The 23,652-nt window shown below is 38.2% G+C and overlaps 1 protein-coding gene and 1 pseudogene across 1 annotated transcript; both read right to left on the bottom strand.

Annotated features, from left to right (window-relative positions):
* Positions 1-9,377: 9,377 nt before the first annotated feature.
* Positions 9,378-10,503, bottom strand: LOC143363190 (histone-lysine N-methyltransferase SETMAR pseudogene; annotated as a pseudogene).
* An 898-nt stretch (positions 10,504-11,401) lies between these two features.
* Positions 11,402-14,995, bottom strand: LOC143363195 (uncharacterized). Its single transcript, XM_076803792.1, has 8 exons — positions 13,593-14,995; positions 13,053-13,513; positions 12,612-12,812; positions 12,285-12,491; positions 12,136-12,177; positions 11,983-12,074; positions 11,704-11,878; positions 11,402-11,607 (listed from the first exon to the last, which is right to left on the bottom strand). The coding sequence occupies exons 1-8, from the start codon at positions 14,993-14,995 to the stop codon at positions 11,402-11,404; spliced, it is 2,787 nt and encodes a 928-aa protein (XP_076659907.1).
* Positions 14,996-23,652: the final 8,657 nt, after the last annotated feature.

Raw genomic sequence — 23,652 nt, forward strand, 5'->3', positions numbered from 1 at the left:
GGAATTGTAACCCTGAAGGGAACAATAAATTAATACAATTTTAATGTTTAGTTTTAATCGTAATCATTAATTTGAATTTGAATTTGAATTTTAATGTTTAATGTTTAATTTTATTGTTTAATTTTAATTGTAATGTGTAATTTTAATGTTTAGTTTGAATTGTAATCTTTAATTTTAATTTTAATTTTAATGTATACTTTGAATGTTATAATAAATATTAACAATAATAATAAAATATTGATTTATTCATTTAAATTTATTTTATTTAATTAACATTTATGAACATCTCAAAGACATCTAAAATACGTCTCTAAGACGTTTAAAACACGTCTAAAAAACCTCTAGAAGACGTTTCTAAGGCGTTTACAAGAAGTCTAGAAGAATTCTAGAAGACGTCTTGGTTACGGGACGTCATAAATTAAGTCCTACGAAGGACCACCTAAAACAAAAGGGCACTGTTCAAAAGTGTCGAGGGTCAGCCTTGTTGAGAGACCGGCATCAGCTTACGCTCTCCAGGGCAAGGCCCATTCAGCTCACCTAAACAGGGTGACAATCAGTCAAGGATGCGCTGATTGGGCAACGCACCATTCAGCGTAACCAATCAGTGCACTTCCTCTTCCATGAGGACCGCCCTCTCAATACATAGAGGAGCCTCACGAGACGGAAGAACTGAAAATCGAAATCACTCTCGAGTTTTCTTTCAAACGTGAACATTCAGTTCCGAGTCTGTTCAAAAACGGATCTCCAACAACCAAGATCCGACGCGAACGCTCTCGCGATCAATCACATACAATCATACGAGACGAAACCGACGCGTCGTCCAGTTCCTAAATCGAATCACAATGGATCCCATCGGCCGATGTCCAACACTATTCACACGGATGTCTAGTCATTTGGATCGTATCGGCCGATATCCAACATTCAGTCCCTAAATCGAATCGCAAACGGATTACACCGGCTGATATCCAGCACTATTCACACGGATGTCTAGTCACATGGATCGCATCGGCCGATATCCAACGTTATTCGAAAACGGATCTCCAACAATCAAGATCCGGCGCGAAACGCTCTCGCGATCGAAAAAAATCACACGAGACGAACCGACGCGTCTAAGGCAGGGCCTGCTAGATCAGCCTTACCGACGAGTCCTCTAGCAGGTCTGGGACGAAACGCGCTTCCAATTAAATTTAATCGATCAAATATTTGAACCTTTTGTTTTGGGTGGTCCTTCGTAGGACTTAATTTATGACGTCCCGTAACCATAGGAAGAAAACAAACGAAAGGCAGGCTGTGATGGGAGCCTGGATGGTCGTCACTGTTGCGCCGTGCCTAATCGTTGAAAGTGATCACTTAGTTACGAGCGTATCATAAACAATTGTCCGAAGGCAAGCACCACTTGAATTGTTCCTTGCGACGGAACACGTCTAAAATACGTCTCTAAGACGTTTAAAAGACAGCTAAAAGACGTCTCTAAGACGTTTACAAGAAGTCTAGAAGAATTCTAGAAGACGTATTCAAGACGTCTGTAAGACGTACAGTTTTGTAACAAAGACATTCCAAAGACGTTCGTAGGACTAGGGAACTTGCACTTGTCCCAAAACTGCTATCTCATGGTCTCCCACCTCTCCACGCGGGCGTGAAGATCGTCTCCGGCAGAAGTGTCCTTGCAATCACCCGTGCAATCACCCCAATAAAAAAGAGTTGATAAAATACAATGAATTGCAAACCCACTTACCGTGGGCAAACTGTCAATCGTTCATTCGGTGCGATTGGTTCTTTCATGCGTGTTTCTTTTCTGACCAGCTGGTGCTCTATTATACCCCGTAAGGTCGCGAAGCAGTTTCTGCTCATGGGAAGGAACGTCGGCAACGTTTCAAATTCGAAATCATTTTCCTTGCCTCCGCCGAGGAATAAAATGCCACGTGCAGCTTCGAAGACGCTGGGAATCAAATCGCGTAGTTATCGGATGCACCGGCTAGTTTCATTTCCATAACTTATCCCGGCCGATAAATCATGACGGTGTGAAAACAATTAGTTAATGGGACGCGGGCGAACTTTACGAGGTGGTCGAGTTACGTTTAATAAAGTCAGAGCATTTTAAACTTTCGTCACTTGCCTGGTTCGATCCATCGCTTCGTGAGGTTCTCTAAAGTTTCTTCTTTAGTTCTCTAAAGTTCGTGACATCTATTAATGATAACAACCAAACGTGCTTCTGTATCTTCACTGACCACTACTTTCAAATAGACGTAGCATATAGCGAGTGTATAATCGATTAATAAAATGACTTTTAGAAAATAAATAAGATCTATCCGTTTCTAGAAAATTCAAACATTTTCCAGTAGTATGTTCGAGGATTATAGGGCCCAGAAACTCGTAGTCTTTACCGGTATTAAAACCCTCGTGAATTTTCGATGCGTTCACACACAATTACAGACGTACTTCGCGTGTCCTCGTATCTCCGGAAGATAAAAATGAATTTCTTCATCCCCTGAATGAAAAAAACCACTTAGGAGATCCTTCGTTTTTACGCGAACAATGGTGCATGCTTTGCGGGAAGTTTTTTGACGGGGAATTAGCGGAAATGTTGAAACCGTTGTTGCTCGTACAACTTACATTTTTGTAATAACGAAATGGCATTGTGCTTAAATAAAATGAAAAATTAAAATGAACTTTTACGGATGTTGCACGCAATTTCGCGCAGGAAATAATCTACAGAAATTAAATATCGTTCATTCCAAGATCGTAACATAACGAAAGATAGAAATGTTTCAGATCGGTGTACCTTAGCGTACCGTTTTCATTATTTTCCACCGAACCATCGGAAACTACCTTTAAGAAGTTCAGCCATCTTCTTTCCTGCAATAACCCCAAAGAAAATGATTATATCCGGCTTCTCAGATTGATTTCAATTGTATCTACACTACAAAATTCGATAGAATTGTGTAGAATTTTTCGTGATTTTAGATCTACAAAAGCTGCTACCACTGAAAATAAGATTTCGTGGGGTTTCTTAAGTTTGACTACAGAAACTGAAAATTGCCCAAACATCCGCAGTCCATCGACAACGAATCACCCGCCATAATAAATAAAATGTCTCGTTAAACATCGCGTCCGCGATGAGAGGCAAAAAGCACATGAATTTTTCACACTCCCCAAAATGGAAAGACTCGGCAGTTAAGGTCAAACGTCCCTCGTCGTTCTCATAAGTTCGTCGAAGTTGAGATGAGTCACAAGTGATCGAGGGCTGGTATGTCGATCGCCGGACAATATCTGAATAATCGAAATTTGGAAGTACAATGAATTCTCGATATATGTCAACATCACGGGTCTTGCCAGTGTCATGTATCGTCCAGGAGACATACCCGAGCCGTGTTATGTTCTCACTCCTTGGCGTCCGAGGCCTCTCGAGGTTCGTGGATAATTCCGCGGTAGTGGGGATAATTCCGCAGGCTAATTCTATGAAATTGCCGTCACTTTTGTACCATTTATTCAGAAATTCTGAACCCTTAGTCCTCGGTTTAAAAAGGAACCATTGAAATTATCATTCTTTTTTTTTAAGCGAAATACAGTCTGGAATATTAAATAATATAAATATAAAATCCCACACTAGGAAAAGGTACAAGTATTCATATATTGCATCACAAAGAAAAATACTATTCAAACATACTATTCAGGTTAAGAATCGAAATGCTTTATTTTCAGCCTTCCGGCCATAAAGAGGAACTCGGTTTACAATTATCCTAGGTTCACTCATCCTTCCACACATCCCCGGACACACTCATACACTTTGTTTTGGGCTATCTTTCTCGCATCTTTCTCTCTACTCTTTTCCCTCCTTTTCTCCCCTAGCTTCCTCAGCCATTCCATCGCTTCCTCTAACCCCCTTTCGCTCACTATTTCTCCTATGCACAAACCCCTTTCAAGTTCCCTGCATTCCCTTACCATATGTTTAAAATTTCCAAAGCTATCTCCACATAGGTCACATTTCCGGTTTTCCTCTACTTCCCAATATCTGTTCCACCTTTCTAGTGATCCCCCTCTTGCCTGGGCTAGTAATCGTTGGCTCCCATCTTTCCCCTCTCTTCTCAGGTACTCTGGTAATTTTAAAGTTCTTAAGTGTTGTAAGTTTTTATGTTTACAGATTTATTTAAACTCTCCGTTCGCTCACTCGTACTTCTCCGCTCGCCCGCTCGAATATCTCGAATATATCTCTTCGCTCGCCCGAGTACCTCTGCCTAAATACGTTTCTGTTACCGGTCGTTCTTGTTTGTCTCTCACTCATTCCCTCTCACTCTTTCCTCATCCGACCTATCATTCGCTCCGTTTCAGATACATTCGATCACTCATTCGTCGTTACGCACATTCTCTCTCTTTCTCTCTCACACACAGTCACTACATAAGTATCTAGAATATTAAATAATATTTGTAACATGTATCTCGTCGAATATCGGTCAACCCCTGACGAGATTGATGGGTTCCCAGGCGAACCCGGGACTAGATGTGGTTTTCTTTTTATTATTTCGGGGGCGCGCATCGTCATTGGAGAACGCAGCGCTTCGCGGGACGTCTCACAGTGCGGACAAGTCGGCACATCTCACTACATTTTTATTTGACGATGCACGAAAATTTCCTTTGGCAGAACTGCATATTAGGAGGAAATTCATATTATTATTCATTTAAAAATCATTTAACAATTTTTTTATGCATAAAAATTGTCAATGTTCTTGTCAATTTATTAATTTTATTATTAAATTTAATTTTTTGTTACTAATTAACATTACATATGCATTAGTAACCAAATTTAGATTTTTGTGAAAAAATTTGGCCATGGAGGCACTCTCTAAAGTGACAAAAATCGAAAAATATTGTATTAAATGTAAATGAGTGTGCAATAATAATGCTGTGTAATGGAAAGTGCTTACCAAGGAATATGCATTCTTTATACATTTAATAAATGCATATAAAACTTCAAATTAACATGAAACAAAAACGGCTAAATATATCCTGAGATTCATGCATATTCGGATACATTACTTATTATAGTTTAAGAATTTCATAATTTTATCTGCTACTTTTTGCGACTCTCAATTTTATAAACTTTTTAAGAAGTGTCCATACCTTTCCTTCAGGATCTATCGTGGAAAATTTGTTATTTTCTTTTTAAATGTATTAGTTATATTGTTAAATTTCATTTTCTGTGAATAATTAACAATAAGTATACATTTGTGTAGGGATCTTGGGAAATGGGGAGATTAATCTCTTTGAAACACTTTACTGAATATTAATATATTTAGAAGAAATAACGCTGACACGATTAACACTCTTTCTCGCAAGGCAGTCGCAACTCTACTCTCTCCGCTCTTCCCGAACATCCACGCTTTATAGTATTTCACCCCCTTGCATTCATCTCGCTTGCACTCTGTTTCTTGCATCCCTCGCTTTCATTCTTAGAAATACACAAACTCTCCTATCACTTAGACCTAAACACTTTTCATTCACGCCTCCTCAGTCACTGGAGTTTTCCAAACATACCGGCGCCGGACCGTCGCAACATGATCCGGTCGCCCGCACGCACGCACGCACAATGAACCATTCATCCCACATATTACATTCATAGTTATACATCATTCAGTTTCTGTAATAGTATATCTTTTTAATCAAAATATATTTTATTTTCAGTTGCTTCACAATCGATGAACGAGAGGTTGCTCGAGAAGGAAAACGTAGTACTGGTAAGTTAAGGAAAGTATTTTAGAGATAAATAAGTTCGCTTAAAAAAATATAATATCTAACTAATAATCAACAGGAAAGCAAACTGAAGATGCTTGCTGCAAGGGGTGTGCAAGCAAGGAAACAACACTGCAAAACATAGTAAAACAAAATCATTTGATTGGAGTCATGTTGACGGAGGTTCTTGACGAATTGCGAGAACTAAAGCAGAACAACGCACGAAAAGTGGAACAATCCAATATATCAATTGTAATAAATTCCCGGGGTTGCAATTCCCCCTAAACACGGCAGACAACGTCGCAGAACTTGAAATCATATTAAACAGGCGCGAAGACTTTGAAGATGGAGTAAGTAAAATTAATTGATATAATAAATACACTCAAAATAACTGAAATTGATCTTCCATTTTCATTTAGTCAACAGAATATAATGTTAATAACTTTCTATTTCAGGATCATGAATTGCACAAAATGGGAGACGACAACGGCTACCAGTTCGTAAAAAGGGTTCTCGGAACGTTCCTTATCGACAATTTGGTCACTGAGTACAGCTGGTTGGGAAGAAAAGGCAAGAAGAACTTCCAAAGATTAAACATCGCGAACCTGGTAATACCACAGACGAGGTATAGGAGCAGACCAATCACCCAATGTATTTTTCTGTCTCACGCTCGGGGGGCTCCAGAGCCCCCGTACCATTCCGTGTCACATCCTACCGTATCATCCAGAACTAATATTGTGGAACCAATATTCTACGATGGCGCTATTACTGATAGAATTTTAAATCTCATGTCGAGGATTCTAGTTCAGACATCGCGCGGATGCTAGGCCTATATGATGAATGAAACAAAAGAATGTTGTTTCCTTTTAATTCCATTACGCCTGTTACGTGAGTGCATCGAAGGTGACGTAATGTAATAATAATAACGTCTCCGGTTGAGAATATTTTGGTCCCGGATGGAATCCCACATGGAATGATTTTTTTTCGTTAAACACTTTTTTCTTGTTCTTTGTAATACATCAGTCTTCTTCCCTGTGCAATTACAATTACAACAGTGTAATAACATAATAATAAGAAATTAAATTAGTTCAATATTAGCCAAATTAAGAACGTAGTTTAAATTTAATTTCAAAAAATACGACGTTGATATCACCAATTTCATTTGACTATTTAATTGCTACCTATTCAATCTACTTCTGGTGTTACTTTTCATTTGCAGCATATACATATATTCTAATAAATTTTATTATTTGGGATTGAAGAAAGATTGAACAACAATATTTATGATAAGTAGTTTTGAACATTTTTTAAGGGTTATTAAATTTAAAAATCAAAGAATTATTTAAAAATACAAAATATATTTCATTTTCATCGGGATAAGCTCTACAACTTATGCGTATTAAAAATATTATTCGCATTAAAAATATAAAAGCTTAAATTGCCAATAATACTCGATTCCCTATCAACTTTATCTTATGCTCGATACGACACAGACATAGTTCGGGTAGCAGAGTTGCTCACCAGAATTTTCAATAACGACCAAATAACACCGACAATTGACGAAGATAGCGACGAAGACAGAAAACGCCATACATGATTCCACTGCACACCAATCCACCTATAATTATTACAGATAAGTATTCCTAATAATACTTCATGTATATATTTTCTGTCACAAAAATAATCAATCCCTTATTCCATGTAAAAAAATGTTAAGTAGATAAGTCCGTAGATGACTAAAGGCCGAAAGTACTCCAAAAATATTTTTCCGGAAAATTATTAAAAAATAGTTTAAACATAGTTAAAAAATGTTTTTACAACAGCGTAACAACAATCATACGGTTAGAAATCGAAAAAACATCTGATTAAAGAAAAAAAAAAATTGGACCGGGGCGGGATTGGAACCTGGTCCAAAAAGTCTTCAGCGGTTCCGCAGTCGGAGACCATAGCTTGTTTTTTTTTTTTTTTTAACAAAGCGTTTATTGTGCCAAAATAACAAACAAAGAGAAACATATATACATATTTACAATGCGGAACAATAAACTTAAACGCTAAAAAAAAGTATAACAGTAAGGATAACTTTATATACTAAACTAAAGGACCGGCAGTCCGGTCACGCGCTGTTTATGGGGTTTGACATTTCTTTTATTGCACTTATTGCACGTGTGATGCTTATTCCTTAAGTCTAAATTTTCTTACAAACTAGCGGGGTTGATTATGTACAGCAGGGCACAAGAACTGTACATAGGTCTTTGGTTTGTGGTTTGTGTGTATACGGGTTATTAAGGTACTGAATTGCACTTTTCTGTGTAGTTACTGAAATAATTAATACACTAGTTGTTGAACCTGAGCCAGGTCTGATCTTAAACTTAGCTTAACTTAACTTATTCTTACATTTAATGCTATTAGATACATGGTTGCTTATTCTGCGGGGCTTTGGCTTAACTATTGCACTTAATTAATTATGTTGGTTCGTCCAGCCACCAGTATTTGTCTGTGTTTTTTCTGTGATCGTCTTCTGTATCGTATTGTGTAAGTTTGTGTCTGAATCGCATGTCTGGGTCGTCGATACTGCAGTTATTGTTGTATGTTATTGTTTTGTTGTAGTTTTTTCGGTTATGGTGATATAATATTGGGTGGCCGAGTGTGTTTTGTATTAGTCCTGCTTTATCTAAGTGTATGAATGCTTCTGGCGGTATGTACCCTGTGTGTCTCGTGATTTCGTGGTATAGGGGGTTGGGATATGTTGAACTGAATATTAGACTGTTGTTTTGTATTCTGCGTGTATTCGCCCAATGGTTCCTGGCTAGTTTTATCATGTGTATGTCAATTCTTGGTATTTGAGCTCTGAGCAAAAGGTTGTGGTTGCTAATATATTTTGTATAATTAGACTCGGGTGTTCTGTAGACATTAAGGCAGGCTCTCAAACATTTTCTCTCTAGGAGACGGATTTTCTCCATGGTACTGGCGCTTATGTTAAACCAAATGGGGAAACCGTAAAAAATTATTGGTTTAATTAGCATTTTATAACAGAGAATTTTGACTGATGAATCGAGGTCTTTCGAGTGAAAAAGCCTTTTGTTCGCCGCGAAGGCTTTTTGCGCTTTGCTAATTTGTATATTTACATGCTCGTTATAATTTAGCTTAAAATCTAGGTGTACGCCTAAATAACGCACACCCTTTTTGTGGGGGATTATGATGTTGGCGTCCCTGTTGTCTCGTATGTGGAAGTGTCTGGCGTTTTTTCGTACGTCTCTGTTTGCGTCTGAGATTTGTGAAATATATGGTCTGAAAAGGATCGTCGGAGACCATAGCTACTGCACCAACCGGCGCCGTTGAAAATACCTTCGAAATATTGGGATATATCGTGCGTAGTATAATTGTCGTTTTTTGTATTACGCAATTTTTAAAGTCTGGACGATGTTTCTCTGAACTTAGGGATGTTTAATATTACATAATATATTTTTACGATAATTATAACTTAGTGTTTCACGGAAAAAACGCCGAAAAAAGTGGTTTTTATTTTTTCCTACTATGACGCACCAATCGCAGGAATTTGAAAAAAATTGAGCATAATATTAGGTGAAGTAAAAAGTTCTGAGCGCTTTTTCGCTTTATTTCGACGATGAAATTAACATACTTAAGATTATTCGATTTAGATCAAATATGCGCCGTTTTGTTCGATAACTTTTGTCCATTTTGAAGGCAATTTCATAATTCCGCGGTTGAAGAAGTCCTCGTCCCTATTGGTAAAAAACTTGACCAGCTCATTTTCACAAGCCTCTCTTGAGGCCAGTTTTGTACCATCAAGAAAATTTTGCAAATTCTTGAAGAGGTGATAATCGCTTGGTGCCAGGTCTGGACTATACGGCGGATGCGATAGAACGTCCCAGCCAAGCTCTCGGAGCTTCTGACGCGTCGTTAAAGATGTGTGCGGCCTGGCGTTGTCTTGATGAAAAACTACACCCTTCCTATTGGCCAATTCTGGCCGCTTCTGGTCGATGGCCTGCTTCAGTCTGGTCAGTTGTTGACAATAGAGGTCCGAATTGAGTGTTTGGCCCGATGGGAGCAGCTCGTAGTGGATGATTCCCTTCCAATCCCACCAAACACACAATAAAACTTTCTTGGCCGTTAATCCAGGCTTGGCGATCGTTTGGGCCGGCACACCGCGATTGGACCACGATCTTTTTCGGCTGTTATTCTCGTATGTGACCCATTTTTCATCGCCAGTCACCATCCGCTTCAAAAATGGGTCGATTTCGTTACGTTTCAACAAAGAATCGCAGGCATCAATTCGGTCCAAAAGGTTCTTTTGCGTCAATTCATGTGGCACCCATACATCGAGCTTCTTCTTGAGGCCTGCCTTATGCAAATGATTCCAAACGGTTTTCTGGCTAATCTTCAGTTCCTGGGCAATGGAATAAGTGCTTACATGCCGGTCCGACTCGACGATTTCCATGATTTTGTCCACATTTTCGACGATTGGCCTACCAGAGCGTGCCTCATCTTCGACGTCCATATTACCAGAACGGAATCGTTGGAACCACCGCTTTGCTGTTGCATTCGATACTGTATTGGGTCCATAAACAGCACAAATTTTTTTGCCTGCCTGCTCCGCCTTTTCACCTTGGTCGTAGTGGTACTGAAGAATGTATCGAATTTTCTCTTTTTTTACCTCCATTTTCGAACGCTGTAACACACAACTGGCTTCACCAAAACAAAAAACTAACAAAGACCTTTATTCATGCGTAATATCACCTTGAAATTGCCGTATACTATGACTCGATACGATGTGAACATCGTGAGATATGGCTCGCTGAAGACATCTAGCGAAAAACGCTCAGAACTTTTTACTTAACCTAATACTTAGGACAATATCTCATTGCTAAATTAATTCTGTTCTAGTGTCTCTTCGATTTCCATATGAAATCTGCATTTTTTCGATTTTTTTCGTGTTTTTCGATTTTTACAGCCAAAGTTTGCAACGGAAAAATCTGAAAACGATTCAAAGTATGCGGTTTGGTGTCAGAAATGTGTCAGATTTTTTTCAGAATTTTAAATTGTCATTAAATGGGGAAAATGGGCCAAAAACTGGATTTTCGTTTTTCCTCTATAACTACCCTTACAGATGAGCTATAGGGCTAAAACTTGGTTGAAAGGTATCTTTTTTGGTAGGCTATCGAATGGCGCAAATTGGAGTAAAATACCTTCCAGGGCAGATTTGACCCCCAAAACCGGCTATAGCCTTTAATTTCAATTTAATTTCTTTTTCAAGTTCAGTTACAAAATATTGATATTTTCTATGTTTCTTTAAAGCTAAAATTTATTTTGTTCAAATGAAATATACATGAAAATATATAGCAAATTTCAATTTGTAAGGAGGCTTGACGCGTCAATGTCCTTTGCTCACTCAGAGGAAACTGTTTATTTAACTAAAACTCATGGTAACATCAATTTAACAAAATGCTAACGCCACGCATAAATCAATAAAATTATATATAACAGTATAAATCGATAACAGGTAAACATATGAGTAATACAAACGGTGATATAAACATTCTTACAATTCGGTCATCCTGACAAATTAATCGTCCCCGATTAAATTTATATAAACATTCATACGATAGATAAAATACTAAACCTCAAAAACTTAACTAAACATAACATTATAAAATTATCCTGGCGTCCAAGCTCTCATGTTCGATTCTTCCCAAGTCCCAAAATATGGTATTTGTGTAAGTTGAAATCCTTCTACGTCTTTGATAACGTAGCGATCATTCTTCAACACGCGATCTACTTTGTACGGTCCTTTAAAACGTGGTATTAATTTCGGTGATACACCCGATGAATTATCAAAATTTCTTATCATAACTTTATCACCTATTTTATATTTCCTCGTGGTCTTATGTCTAGTATCAAAAATTCGTTTGTTGATTTCTTGATTTTTCATAATTTGATTTTCTGCATTTTTCCGACATTTCTCTAGATCGCGATTTACAGAAATTTTTCCTTCTAATTCTAGCGCATCTTTTAAATAATCAATTACTTTGCCACGTTGACATACACCATACAACAATACACTCGGGCATTCGTTCGTCGCTTTAGAATTGGAATTGTTACATGCGAACTCTACATCCTCCAGAACACGACTCTAGTTAACATTTTGCTCATCTGCTAATTTCGCAATCATAGGTAAAATAGTACGATTTATTAGAATAGTTACGATTTCAATGATCTTTCAACTTGACCATTTGCCTGAGGTGACGCCGTTGAAATTTTAATGTGTTGTACATTGCACGATTTCATAAATTCTTCGAATTCTCGAGACGTGAAACAGCTACCGCGATCTGAAATAATTCGTAACGGTCGACTATAATGAGTAAAGTATGATTTCAAACATTTAATTACTTCTGAACTCTTTGTACTTCTCGTCAAATATAGTTTTACATACTTTGTAAAAGCATCGATCACTACAAAAATGTATTTTGCTCTATTATTAAATTTATGTGAACTCGGAGCTAAGTGATCGATATGTAATGTATCGAATGGTACATTACCTTTTGGTATATTATGTAGTGAACCTTCCTGTTTCCCTGTAACTGGTGTGTACGCAATACATTTCAAACAGCTTTTTATATGTTGATCAACTTTCATTTTCATCTTTGGAAACCAATAATTGTTCAAAATATTTCCCATAGTTTTTTCAACACCTAAATGACCCATTTCATTGTGATACTTATGTATCACGCTCTTTTCTAACGCGGCTGGAACGTAACAAAGAATTCGTTCCTGATATTTTCGATATATTAACCCGTCTCTCATTTCGAAAAATTTATCTTCGGACAATTCTAACTTCTTCCGTATCGCTATAATTGTAACATCACCGTTTTGACATATTGCAAGGTTTCTGTCGATAGAATTATCTTCTACAACTGCGATTTGTCGACTAAGTGCATCTACATGCAACATTCGAGAACCTGATCGGTGTTCCAGAGTGTAATCATAATTTTCTAATTCTAATACCCATCTTGCAATTCGAGGATTTGTTTCTTTCTTTTTTAACGTTAAACTTAATGCTTGGCAATCTGTGATAACTTTACATTTTAAACCGAATAAATATGTTCGAAACCGACGGAGTGCATAAATTATTGACAACGTTTCTAACTCGAAGCTGCGATATTTTGACTCAGTTTGTGTTGTTCTTTTAGAAAAATAAAACACCGGATGTAACTTCCCATCAGATTTCTTTTGTAATAACATTGCACCGAATCCTGTTGCACTCGCGTCGCAATGTAACTCTGTATCGTCTTGCGGTGAGTATATACTTAATATGGGTGCCTCAATTAAACGACCTTTAAGTTCATAAAACGCTTTTTCTTCCGTTTCGTTGAACTTGAAGTCTACGTTTTTGCGAGTCAAATCATACAATGGTTTCGCAATAATCGAAAAGTTCTTTACAAATTTTCTAAAGTACGAGCACATACCTAAGAAACTTTGTATATCTCGTAGATTACGTGGTATTGGAAAATTTTTAACAGCTTCTAAACCTTTTTCCGTTGGATAAATACCCTCGTTGGTTACTGTATAGCCTAAATAAACTAACTTTGTTTGGAGGAATTTGCATTTATCTAACCGTAATTCTAATCTGTTAGCGACAAGTAACTTAAAAACTTTCTCTAATATTTGTAAGTGTTGTTCTATAGTTTCTGTTGCGATCAGAAAATCATCCATATCGATAGAAATTTCACCAGAATCAATGTGTTTCTTAAAAATTTGTGTTACATATCTTTGAAATTTAAGCGGAGCACCTTTTAATCCGAAAGGCATCCGTACATATTCGTATTGTCCCAACGGGGTGTACAAACGACGTATATTTTATCGACTCTTCGTCCATTTTAATATGAAAAAAACCATCTTTTAAATCTAAAGACGTAAAATACTTTTTTCCTCCCAATAAATCCAGCTGGTCCTCGATTAAAGGTAATGGAAAATTATCTCGTAACGTTACTTTATTTAATTTCCGAAAGTCAACACACATTCGTGTTTCTCCGGTCTTCTTTTTGACCAACACAATCGGGGAGGCATACTCTGACGTACTTTCCCTAATAATAATTTTCGCAATTAATCCTTCTAGAATTTTCCGTACTTCGGCTTTCTCGCTATAAGAAAGTCGACGTGGTACGCACGAAAACGGCTTTTTATCCGTAAGTGTAACTGTTAAAATATTTTCCGTCGCTGGATTTAATGGTCTTTTTGGCTCGACATAAAATTTCTGAAACAACTTCTGTACAGTTATTCTTAACTCAAAAGGAAGATCTTTGTTAACAGAAATTTCTTCTGTCAATGTGCTAATTTCGTCAAGTTCGATGTTTAAAATATCATTACTTCCGATACTCTCGTGCCTCTTGCATAAGTACAAACTAGAAATTTTCATAAAATCACGTCCTAAAATTAAATCGCTGTTCATGGTTTCATCTGGTACAACTCGTAACATAATTTTATACTTTATATTATCATAAATTAGTGTCACCTCTATACACCCTAGTAATTGTAAACTACTCCGATTTAAACCGTAAAATTGTTCAGTTCCTACATCAAACATAACACATTCTCGTGGAATAAACCGTCTCTTAATAAACGATATGGGACTTCCCGAATCTAACAACGCTTTATAAGTTGATTTAAATTTGCCTATCCAGACTTCAACTGACCATCGAAATTCATCTTCTCCCTCGGCGCAGTGTACTTCCATGGGTACAGGTTGACATTGATTCGATAGGTGTCCAAATTTGCCGCATTTATAACAGGACCCTTTTTCCCTCTTCGGTTTCGTACAAGACGCTGCAAAATGTCCCATCTCGTTACAGTTGTAACATTTCAGAGGAATATCTGGGTCTCTCTGCTTTCGTCGTGGTTCGCTCGTTCCACTGCTCGTTCTTCCCTGCATGCTGTGCTGCTGTCCGCTCTTCAACGAAAAATAATCCTCACGGCGTTGTCGCGGGTTTGCTTCTTTTGGTAACGGTACGTTTGCGAACGCTGTTAACAGCGCTTCCAACGACGTGAAACATTGCATCCGTGCTTGAATACGTAATTGTTGACACGAAATTCCATCGATCACATAACAAATTGTTTCGTTTCCTGGAACCGGGATACGACTTGCCAACGCGATTTTCTCGTGAAGATAATCCGCGAACGTTTCATTTGTGTTCCACCTCCTCGTCTCCAGCTCCCGTCGCAAAATCAACGGGTCGACACGTTGTCCATACATTTTCTTCAGCTGGCACATAAGATCTTCTCTAGACAATTCGACGCAGTCGTCTCGGGAGTGGTACTGTTATGCGAGACTACCGGACTTATCTATTCTCTATAGATAAGTCAGACAAATAGATGAGTCAGAACTCACGGGCTTTCTCATCTACTAGACTAAGGCAAAATTACTCACCGGTACAGAGATTTCATGTTAAAGTCCAACCCTGCGAAAACTCCGACCTCCACGTCATTCCCTATCTCTAAGGGCTAGTGTCATCCATCCCCACCAAACTTCCATAGTTGTACTCTTATATAAGGCCCTGCGAAAGGGCGCGGACAGAGACAGAGAAGAAGTTACAAGTAGCCCGTCAGTCGACTCGTTTGTTATAAAGTTATTCGTCGTGTACAAAATCGCTTGTATTCTTGCTTGGCGACCTATTCCCAAATAAACCTAAGTTGTGCTGGAAGAGTTTGGAGTTTATTCGAGGATACTCTTCATCTACCCCTTCCTGCGGCATAACAGAGGACTAATTTTTGGTGGCAGCGGTGGGATAGGCCGCAATTCAGCAAGAAGACCGAGGTCAACAAGGCGACAAGACGAAATCTGGAAGGATATAAGACGATTATGAAAATTCTATTCGGGTAAGTGAATGCCTTTTCACACATATTGGAACCCGAAATCAGAAATTCACATCGAAAGTGATAGCAGCGAGTCATTACATAGTTTTATTCATAAAACTCTCGAGAAAATGAGTCGACCCGCGAGCCCTGTTAGAAGCAGCCTTGAACAACAAATGGCTGAACTACTGAGAAAATGTCTTAAATTAATGACTCTCTGCGAAGAGCAACGGAAAGAAATCGACGAACTACGACATGGGGAAACTTCAGTACCACTAGAACCTGTAAACGTTAGAATCAGAGATGATGAAAGTGACAGCTCCTTTCGGTCAACGGACGAACAACGCGTTTTGCTCGGGAGAACGAAAGAATCAAGACAGGTTTATACAGTCAACAAACCCACGGGATCTGACCGAGGAATTACAAATCGAGGAAACCTTACAATCGCTCTCCGAATGGGACAAAGCAGGTCAAGTCGTGTATTCCTCCTAGACACAGGAGCGAGAATAAATTTAATAAAAGCAGCAGCAGCAGTTGTTTTACCTACACGAGCGCGAATCAATCGTTTTTATAGAATTGATGATAGAGAAGTCGTCTCAACCAGAGAAGCTAAACTTACAGTAGGAAATCGTGAACATATTTTAGCAATAGTACCTGACTCCTTTCCGATAGAAGAAGATGGATTGCTAGGGATGCCCTTTTTAGAACGGGAAGAAGCAAAAATTGATACCAAAAACAGGATAATAGAATTAACGGGTACTATGCACAGGGTTTTACATTTACAAATACCAGAGGAAAGAATCAAAGCGCTAGATTCCAACACAAGGGTTGAGCATTTAACCGATCCAAAGGCTATTGATTTAGTGAGACGAGTCTCAAGAGAATTTGCAGATATATTTTTTCTCCCAGGCGACGCGCTGCCCATGACTAATTTAACCGAACATGCGATACCTGTTACCGATGAGCTTCCAGTGCATACCAAACAATTTCGTTATCCCCCAGGGCATCTCGATGTAATAAATGAACAGGTTACCGACATGTTAGACAAAGGAATCATTCGTAATTCAACTTCTCCTTACAACTCGCCACTTTGGGTGGTTCCAAAAAAACAAGACGCCAGTGAAAAGAAGAAATGGCGTGTTGTAGTAGATTTCAGAGCGCTTAACGAGAAAACTAAGCATGATGCATACCCTCTACCCAATATAGAGGAGATCCTGGATCAGCTTGGGCGAGCCCGCTGGTTCTGTGCATTTGACTTAGCGAGCGGTTTTCATCAAATTGGAATGAAAGAACAGGATAAGGCGAAAACAGCGTTCTCTACACCGTCTGGACATTTCGAGTACAATCGCATGCCGTTTGGTTTGAAAAATGCTCCAGCAACGTTCCAGAGAATGATGGACCGGGCACTGAGGGGTCTGATCGGAAACATCTGTTTCGTCTACCTAGATGATGTTATCGTCTTTGCGGAGAATCTGGAAGAATTGGAGAAACGCCTGAGGACGTTATTCCAACGCTTTCGAGATAGCGAATTGAAACTGCAACCGGATAAGTCTAAACCAATGAATACGCTCCTGAGAAAGGACAGGAAGTTCGAGTGGAAGCAACAACAAGAGGAATCTTTTCAACATCTGAAGACAGAACTTTGCGGAGATCGTGTACTCATGTACCCAGATTTTAAAAGACAATTCATTTTGTCTACTGATGCCTCCGGTGAAGCTTTAGGAGCGGTACTGGCACAAAAAGATGAGAGCGGAAAAGAAAAACCAATCAGCTTTGCAAGTCGGACCCTAAACGAAGCTGAGCAAAAATATTCAACCACGGATCGCGAAATGCTTGCCATGGTTTGGAGTGTAAAGCACTTGCGCCCCAACTTATATGGTCGAAAGTTCGTTATAATTACTGATCATCAGCCACTGAAATGGCTAAATAACATGAAAAACCCAACTGCCATGCAGACGCGATGGAGGATCATTTTAGAAGAGTATGATTACGAGATTCAATACAAAAAGGGATGTTTGAATTCTAACGCTGATGCACTTAGTAGAAATCCGGTAATTAATCAAACTTATCGTCTCCTACACGAACGTTTTAACCGCGATATTAATGAAAAATGGCGTATGTTATACAGTATAGGCATAACTTTACCTAATAGAAGTAAACATGTAAAACGTGGTTGGTTGAATCCCATTGGAGATTTAGCCAATGTATTATTCGGAACCCTTAGTCAAAAGGACGCCGAATATTACGATTCGGAACTTGATAAACTTTATACAGATAGTAAAAGTTTAGCCGTACACCTAGATAAAGAAACAACCATTGTAAAAGGCATTGTTAAAGACTTTTCCAATTATCGTGATAGAATTCAATCATTCATAAATGTAACCACTGAAGCAATCTATCAGGTTATAGATAAGATAGAACAGCGACAAATTCAACTCAGTACAGCAACTTTATTATCTGAACTTGTAACTGAATACGGGGAATTAACGCACAAACTCAGAAGTTTAATCAACAATGGAATCCAAGGAAAATTGGACCCCACATTGCTAAATTCAGTAGACTTAGTAACAATTCTAAAAAGCATTGAATGTAAATTTGGAGCTGAAAGGATGCTATTTCCTGCCACGAAAGAATCAGCCTTCCTATATCAACGAGTCATCGAAGTTAATATTTTTGTCTTACATGATACACAACTTTGCTTTGAAATGAAAATTCCAATTCTTGAACCAGAACAATATAACCTTTATCAACTAGTACCAATCCCCCTTATTCGGGACAAACTAATGTATGTAGTTAGCATAACTGTTCGATGTATACTACTAGACAGCACAACTAAATACTACAGCCCTGTCGAGTCTATGGATATTCACAAATGTAAAATCTTCGAGAAAATCCGAATTTGTGAAAGAACGACTCCAGTTCTCACTTCATCATTTCAAGACCAATGTATAGCGCAAGCAATTCATATATTCCCAGAAAGTAGGAAATGTCAAATATCCATCATCAAAATTCTAAATCCCATCTGGATACAACTTTACTCTAAACGTGTAAAGAAGAAGAAGATATTTTAATTCATCACATATCTTCAGGTATAACCGACATGACGATTCCTAAATTAAACAACACCATTCTGGATTTTGCACAAATACCTTTAATCTCTGATGTTATAATCTCTCCAGAGCACTTGCAAATTTATTCCAAATCATTGGATGAAATACCTAGAGACGCAAATAACATAGCCACGCACGTAAGAAGCGCGACGCGAACCGAAACCATCTGGACCACACTTAAAATTATCACCGTTAGTTTAATCCTACTAGCTCTATTATATGTCTTATGCAAATTAAAAGTCTGGAAACTCATAAGTTTATGCTTCAAACCTTGCAATCAGTATGTAAACTGTTTCAATACAGGAGGTACCCACGTTTATAACGAAAATGTAACGACACCGTCACCTCAGTATTCTGTCAGGTTCACATCAAAACCTCAAAATGAGCAAGCATTCACTGTCGAGGAAGTTAGCGACGAACCCGTACCAATTTATGTAAAACCGTCAAAGCGTAAAACCGTACTCAAACCAATCTTGTAAAAAGAACATACCTTACCAAGGTATATTCTTTTAAAATAAGGAAGGGGATGTTATGCGAGACTACCGGACTTATCTATTCTCTATAGATAAGTCAGACAAATAGATGAGTCAGAACTCACGGGCTTTCTCATCTACTAGACTAAGGCAAAATTACTCACCGGTACAGAGATTTCATGTTAAAGTCCAACCCTGCGAAAACTCCGACCTCCACGTCATTCCCTATCTCTAAGGGCTAGTGTCATCCATCCCCACCAAACTTCCATAGTTGTACTCTTATATAAGGCCCTGCGAAAGGGCGCGGACAGAGACAGAGAAGAAGTTACAAGTAGCCCGTCAGTCGACTCGTTTGTTATAAAGTTATTCGTCGTGTACAAAATCGCTTGTATTCTTGCTTGGCGACCTATTCCCAAATAAACCTAAGTTGTGCTGGAAGAGTTTGGAGTTTATTCGAGGATACTCTTCATCTACCCCTTCCTGCGGCATAACAGTACCACCGTAGCGCTCGCCCGGTTAGACGGCTACAAACGAAGGCTTTTGAACTGTGCTTATCCGATTCCATCCAATTCGCCTACCAGTTCTTTCAGCTCCTGCCATTTTTTAACCCTCGTCCGTGTTGTCCGAACTCGAACTTCATCTTCTGAACGCGGTAACATCGTTCGTGCAACATCAAGTTCTCTTCTTAAAAGCTCAATCTCACGTGTGGCTAGGTCTCTTTCTCGACGGAGAAACTCAAGCTCCGCGTCTGCATGAGAGAGACCTCCAGATGTGACAACGGCTTGTGGGCCCTGACCTGTAACGCGTGATTCGTCTTCTATGGGTGAAACAGTCACCATCAGTTCTTCAGGTGGAATCCCATTCCCGAGTAGCCGCTTCAGTAATTCATTTTTGGATCCGTGTGTAGGAAGATTCAATTCCTTTAGCTTCTCTTTCAGTTCAGTCAGGGAAAATAAACTCATCGTCGGTAACAAAAAAAAAATCACTTAGATAATAGTTCACTCAGATAATAAATTTCTCGGACATAAAGACATAAATTCATAAATCGATCCCACTTCTGAATTTGTAAGGAGGCTTGACGCGTCAATGTCCTTTGCTCACTCAGAGGAAACTGTTTATTTAACTAAAACTCATGGTAACATCAATTTAACAAAATGCTAATGCCACGCATAAATCAATAAAATTATATATAACAGTATAAATCAATAACAGGTAAACATATGAGTAATACGAACGGTGATATAAACATTCTTACAAATTTAATTGCTTTTTCAAGTTCAGTTACAAAATATATTCAAAATGGTTGCGTATTAACCCTTTCGCTTCGAGCGCCGGATATATCCGGCATCCGCGCGACGATTTGTGCGTACAAGTGTATATAAGTACCATCTGTGGCTTTTTTCTTTAGAATAATTAATATAATATTGTATAAATCTTTTCATTTAAAAAATATAAAGAATACGTGTGCTATATAAGAGCAATAATTGTTTTATTAAGCATAGTAATTATTTAAGACTTAGAAGAACGTATATACAAAAACCACGCGCACTGTGCACATCTCTGGCGCATGCTTCCGTTCGGTGACGGCACTTCGGCGGACTGGACTGCCGAAGCGAAAGGGTTAATAAAAAATATAATTTGAACATATAGCCATAACATTAGATATGTACATAACTGGTCAATCATTTGTATTTTACCAGATCTGATCATTTTTGTGGATCTTTGGTGATTGGTCTACTCCTGTACCTCGTCTGTGGTAATACGTAAGTATCACTCTTCTTTTTATGTTATTGTAATAATGATGATTCATATAAAACTTACTACAAAAACAAATGCTTATTTCAGATACTGCAGAAAAGGCAAATATCACCGGAAGCAGGAGGGAGACTGAAGCCTCAATTCAATAATGGCCGAAGAGGGCCAAAGATGGGGGTGGCCGGACCTCAAAAGTATTTTAATTTTTATTGTAATTAGAACTTCAATTGTAATTTTGATTATTTTTATTTTAATTGCAACTTTTTATATTTTAATTGTAATTTTTATTTTTGTTGTATTTTTTATTGTAATTATAATTTGTATTATAGTAGATATTTGGGAGTCGTGCGAGAGACTCGAGGCGTTCGACCGACGAGCGTGAGCGCGCGGCGAAGCGTCGGGGACGAGGCAGGACAAACGCCTAACGTTCGTCGAAGGTTTCCAATGATCGGCGAAGAGCGCCGATCAACGGAAAAAAGGAAAAGAAAAGAAAGTAGTCGCGTGAGAACATTAGAGGCATCGACCGACCACGTGTTGCCGTTACGCTTTATGCATTTTATTTACTTATGTTTACTTAAGAGACTACTACAGTATTATTTATAATTTTATCGTCATTTTAAGGGGAATTGTAACTGAAATTTTAATTTTAATTTGGAATATAATTGCTATTGTAATTTTGTATTATTTAGTAGTTGATTTGTATTTGCATAATTTATATTATTAGGATTGGTTTGGTATGTGTGGTAGTTTGGGTGTTAAATAAAGGATTCACCCATTACAACAATAACCCTTTATTAATGAAATAACAAAAACTCAACGAAGTAACAATGAAACAAGAACGACTACGAACAACTGACGGCGAATGACGACTACTCACAACGACTGACTGACTTGAACTCTCTGACTTGAACTGACTGACTTGACTGACTGACCTCGTCATCCGTCAGAATCCGCGCTTATATCTATTCCCCGCGCCTCCAGGAATTTCCTTCGAACAAGGAAACTTCTGGAGTGGGGATGTCGCTTCCTGTACGTGCCCCTTGGAGAAAGTTCGTGTCCTTGCACCGAACATCCGTGTCCTGGCGAAAGTCAAGGGTTGGCGGCCAAATGTGCACGCCAAGGAAAAAACCCCGAACCTGGTCGCCAAATGTGCACCCCAGGTAGGAACAGACTTCCGGCGTTCCGGCGACTAAGTGTGCGCTCGGGAAGAGCTTGGGCCTGGCGACCAAGTGCGTCCAAGGTCCCAGCCCGCAGACGACGCTCCTACCTGGGTCTAATCAACCCTTCTCCAAGGGGTCCGGCACAATTGGGTATTTAAATAATCGACTTCACTTGAGAATTCGTGGACAACGTAATTCATTTTTGCTCTTTTGGCAGTTGCATTATTATTGCTAATAATCCAACACGTCCCCTCAAAAATGAATCAGTTGACTGTAAATATTCTTTCCAAAAATCTATCTTACTATTAATAGAATATATAGTAGTAATATCTACTATTAAAATCAAACACATAAGAAATGATAAATCGTCCTTCTTTGCTTTCTCTGGGGAATACACATGGTCCAACATTCGTTGCGAGGATTAGGGAAACCCAGTAAAACCTAATCAGACCATTTCAAATGGTTAACTATGTATGACAACAAAATGTAATATAAAATAAAATCAATGTAGTTCCATCTGTGCCCTGAATTCCATGAATTTGACTCCTGCCAATGGTTTAGTAAATGCATCAGCTACTTGGCGTTCTGTACAGACAAATTCAAGTTTAATGACATTTTTCTCTATTTGTTCCCTAGAAAAATGATACTTGATATCGATATTCTTTGATCTTTTATGCTTTCCTGGATTATTCGCTATACTTATGCAGCCGTTATTATCTTCATAAATTATAATCGGCTTCGAAATGTTTATATTAATGCTGAGGGCCAACGATTTCAACCAGACAGCTTCTCTTACAGCTTCAAAAAGTGCCATATATTCTGCTTCCGTTGAGGAGGCAGCCACAGATGTCTGTCTTTTTGTCGACCAGCAAATTGTACATTCATCAAATAATTGAAACAAGTACTCGGTCGTACTTTTTCTATCGGTTTCATCGTGTCCTCCCCAATCAGCATCAACATATCCACTTATTATATTATTATAGTTACCTCTAATATAATTTAGTTTGACGTTAATTGAACCTTTCAGGTATCTCAGTACTCGCTTCAAATTTAGCCAGAGTTCCTTATTATTTTTATTTGTATACCTGCTCAAAATATTCACTGCTACGCTTATATCAGGTCTTGTACATATCATAATATACATCAAGCAACCGATTAAATTTCTACACGGTGCTTCACACTCTTCATCTGAATTTAATGCTTTATAATCCAGTTTATTCGGAAGAGGCGAACTAACAGCTTTACATTCATTCATTTTGAATTTTTCTAAAACTGCTTTTATGTATGTACTCTGATCTAAGGTTATTTTGCAGTCAATTCTTTCAACTTTAATTCCTAAGAAATGTCTAATCTCATTCAAATCTGTCATACTAAATTTTTGCATCAAATAATTTTTAAAATTAGTCATTGTTTCTTTATATCCAGTAGCAATCACAAGATCATCCACATATAACACAACATATATATTTTCGGATACATGTTCTCTATCCAGAAAATATATACAACGATCTACTGATGAACTTCGGAATCCTTTCTCAACAAGATTTTTCTCAAAAACTT

This window comes from Halictus rubicundus, unplaced genomic scaffold, assembly GCF_050948215.1.
Source record: "Halictus rubicundus isolate RS-2024b unplaced genomic scaffold, iyHalRubi1_principal scaffold0027, whole genome shotgun sequence".
Lineage (NCBI taxonomy): Eukaryota > Metazoa > Arthropoda > Insecta > Hymenoptera > Halictidae > Halictus > Halictus rubicundus.

Excerpts from the sequence above, each read along its gene's own strand:
- LOC143363195 (XM_076803792.1), bottom strand. The coding sequence starts at position 14,995 with ATGTATGGACAACGTGTCGACCCGTTGATTTTGCGACGGGAGCTGGAG. Across the intron at positions 11,879-11,982 it reads TTTCAACGGCGTCACCTCAG|AGTCGTGTTCTGGAGGATGT; the intron begins GCAAATGGTCAA and ends AATGTTAACTAG. Across the intron at positions 11,608-11,703 it reads AAATCGCGATCTAGAGAAAT|GTGATAAAGTTATGATAAGA; the intron begins GTCGGAAAAATG and ends AATATAAAATAG.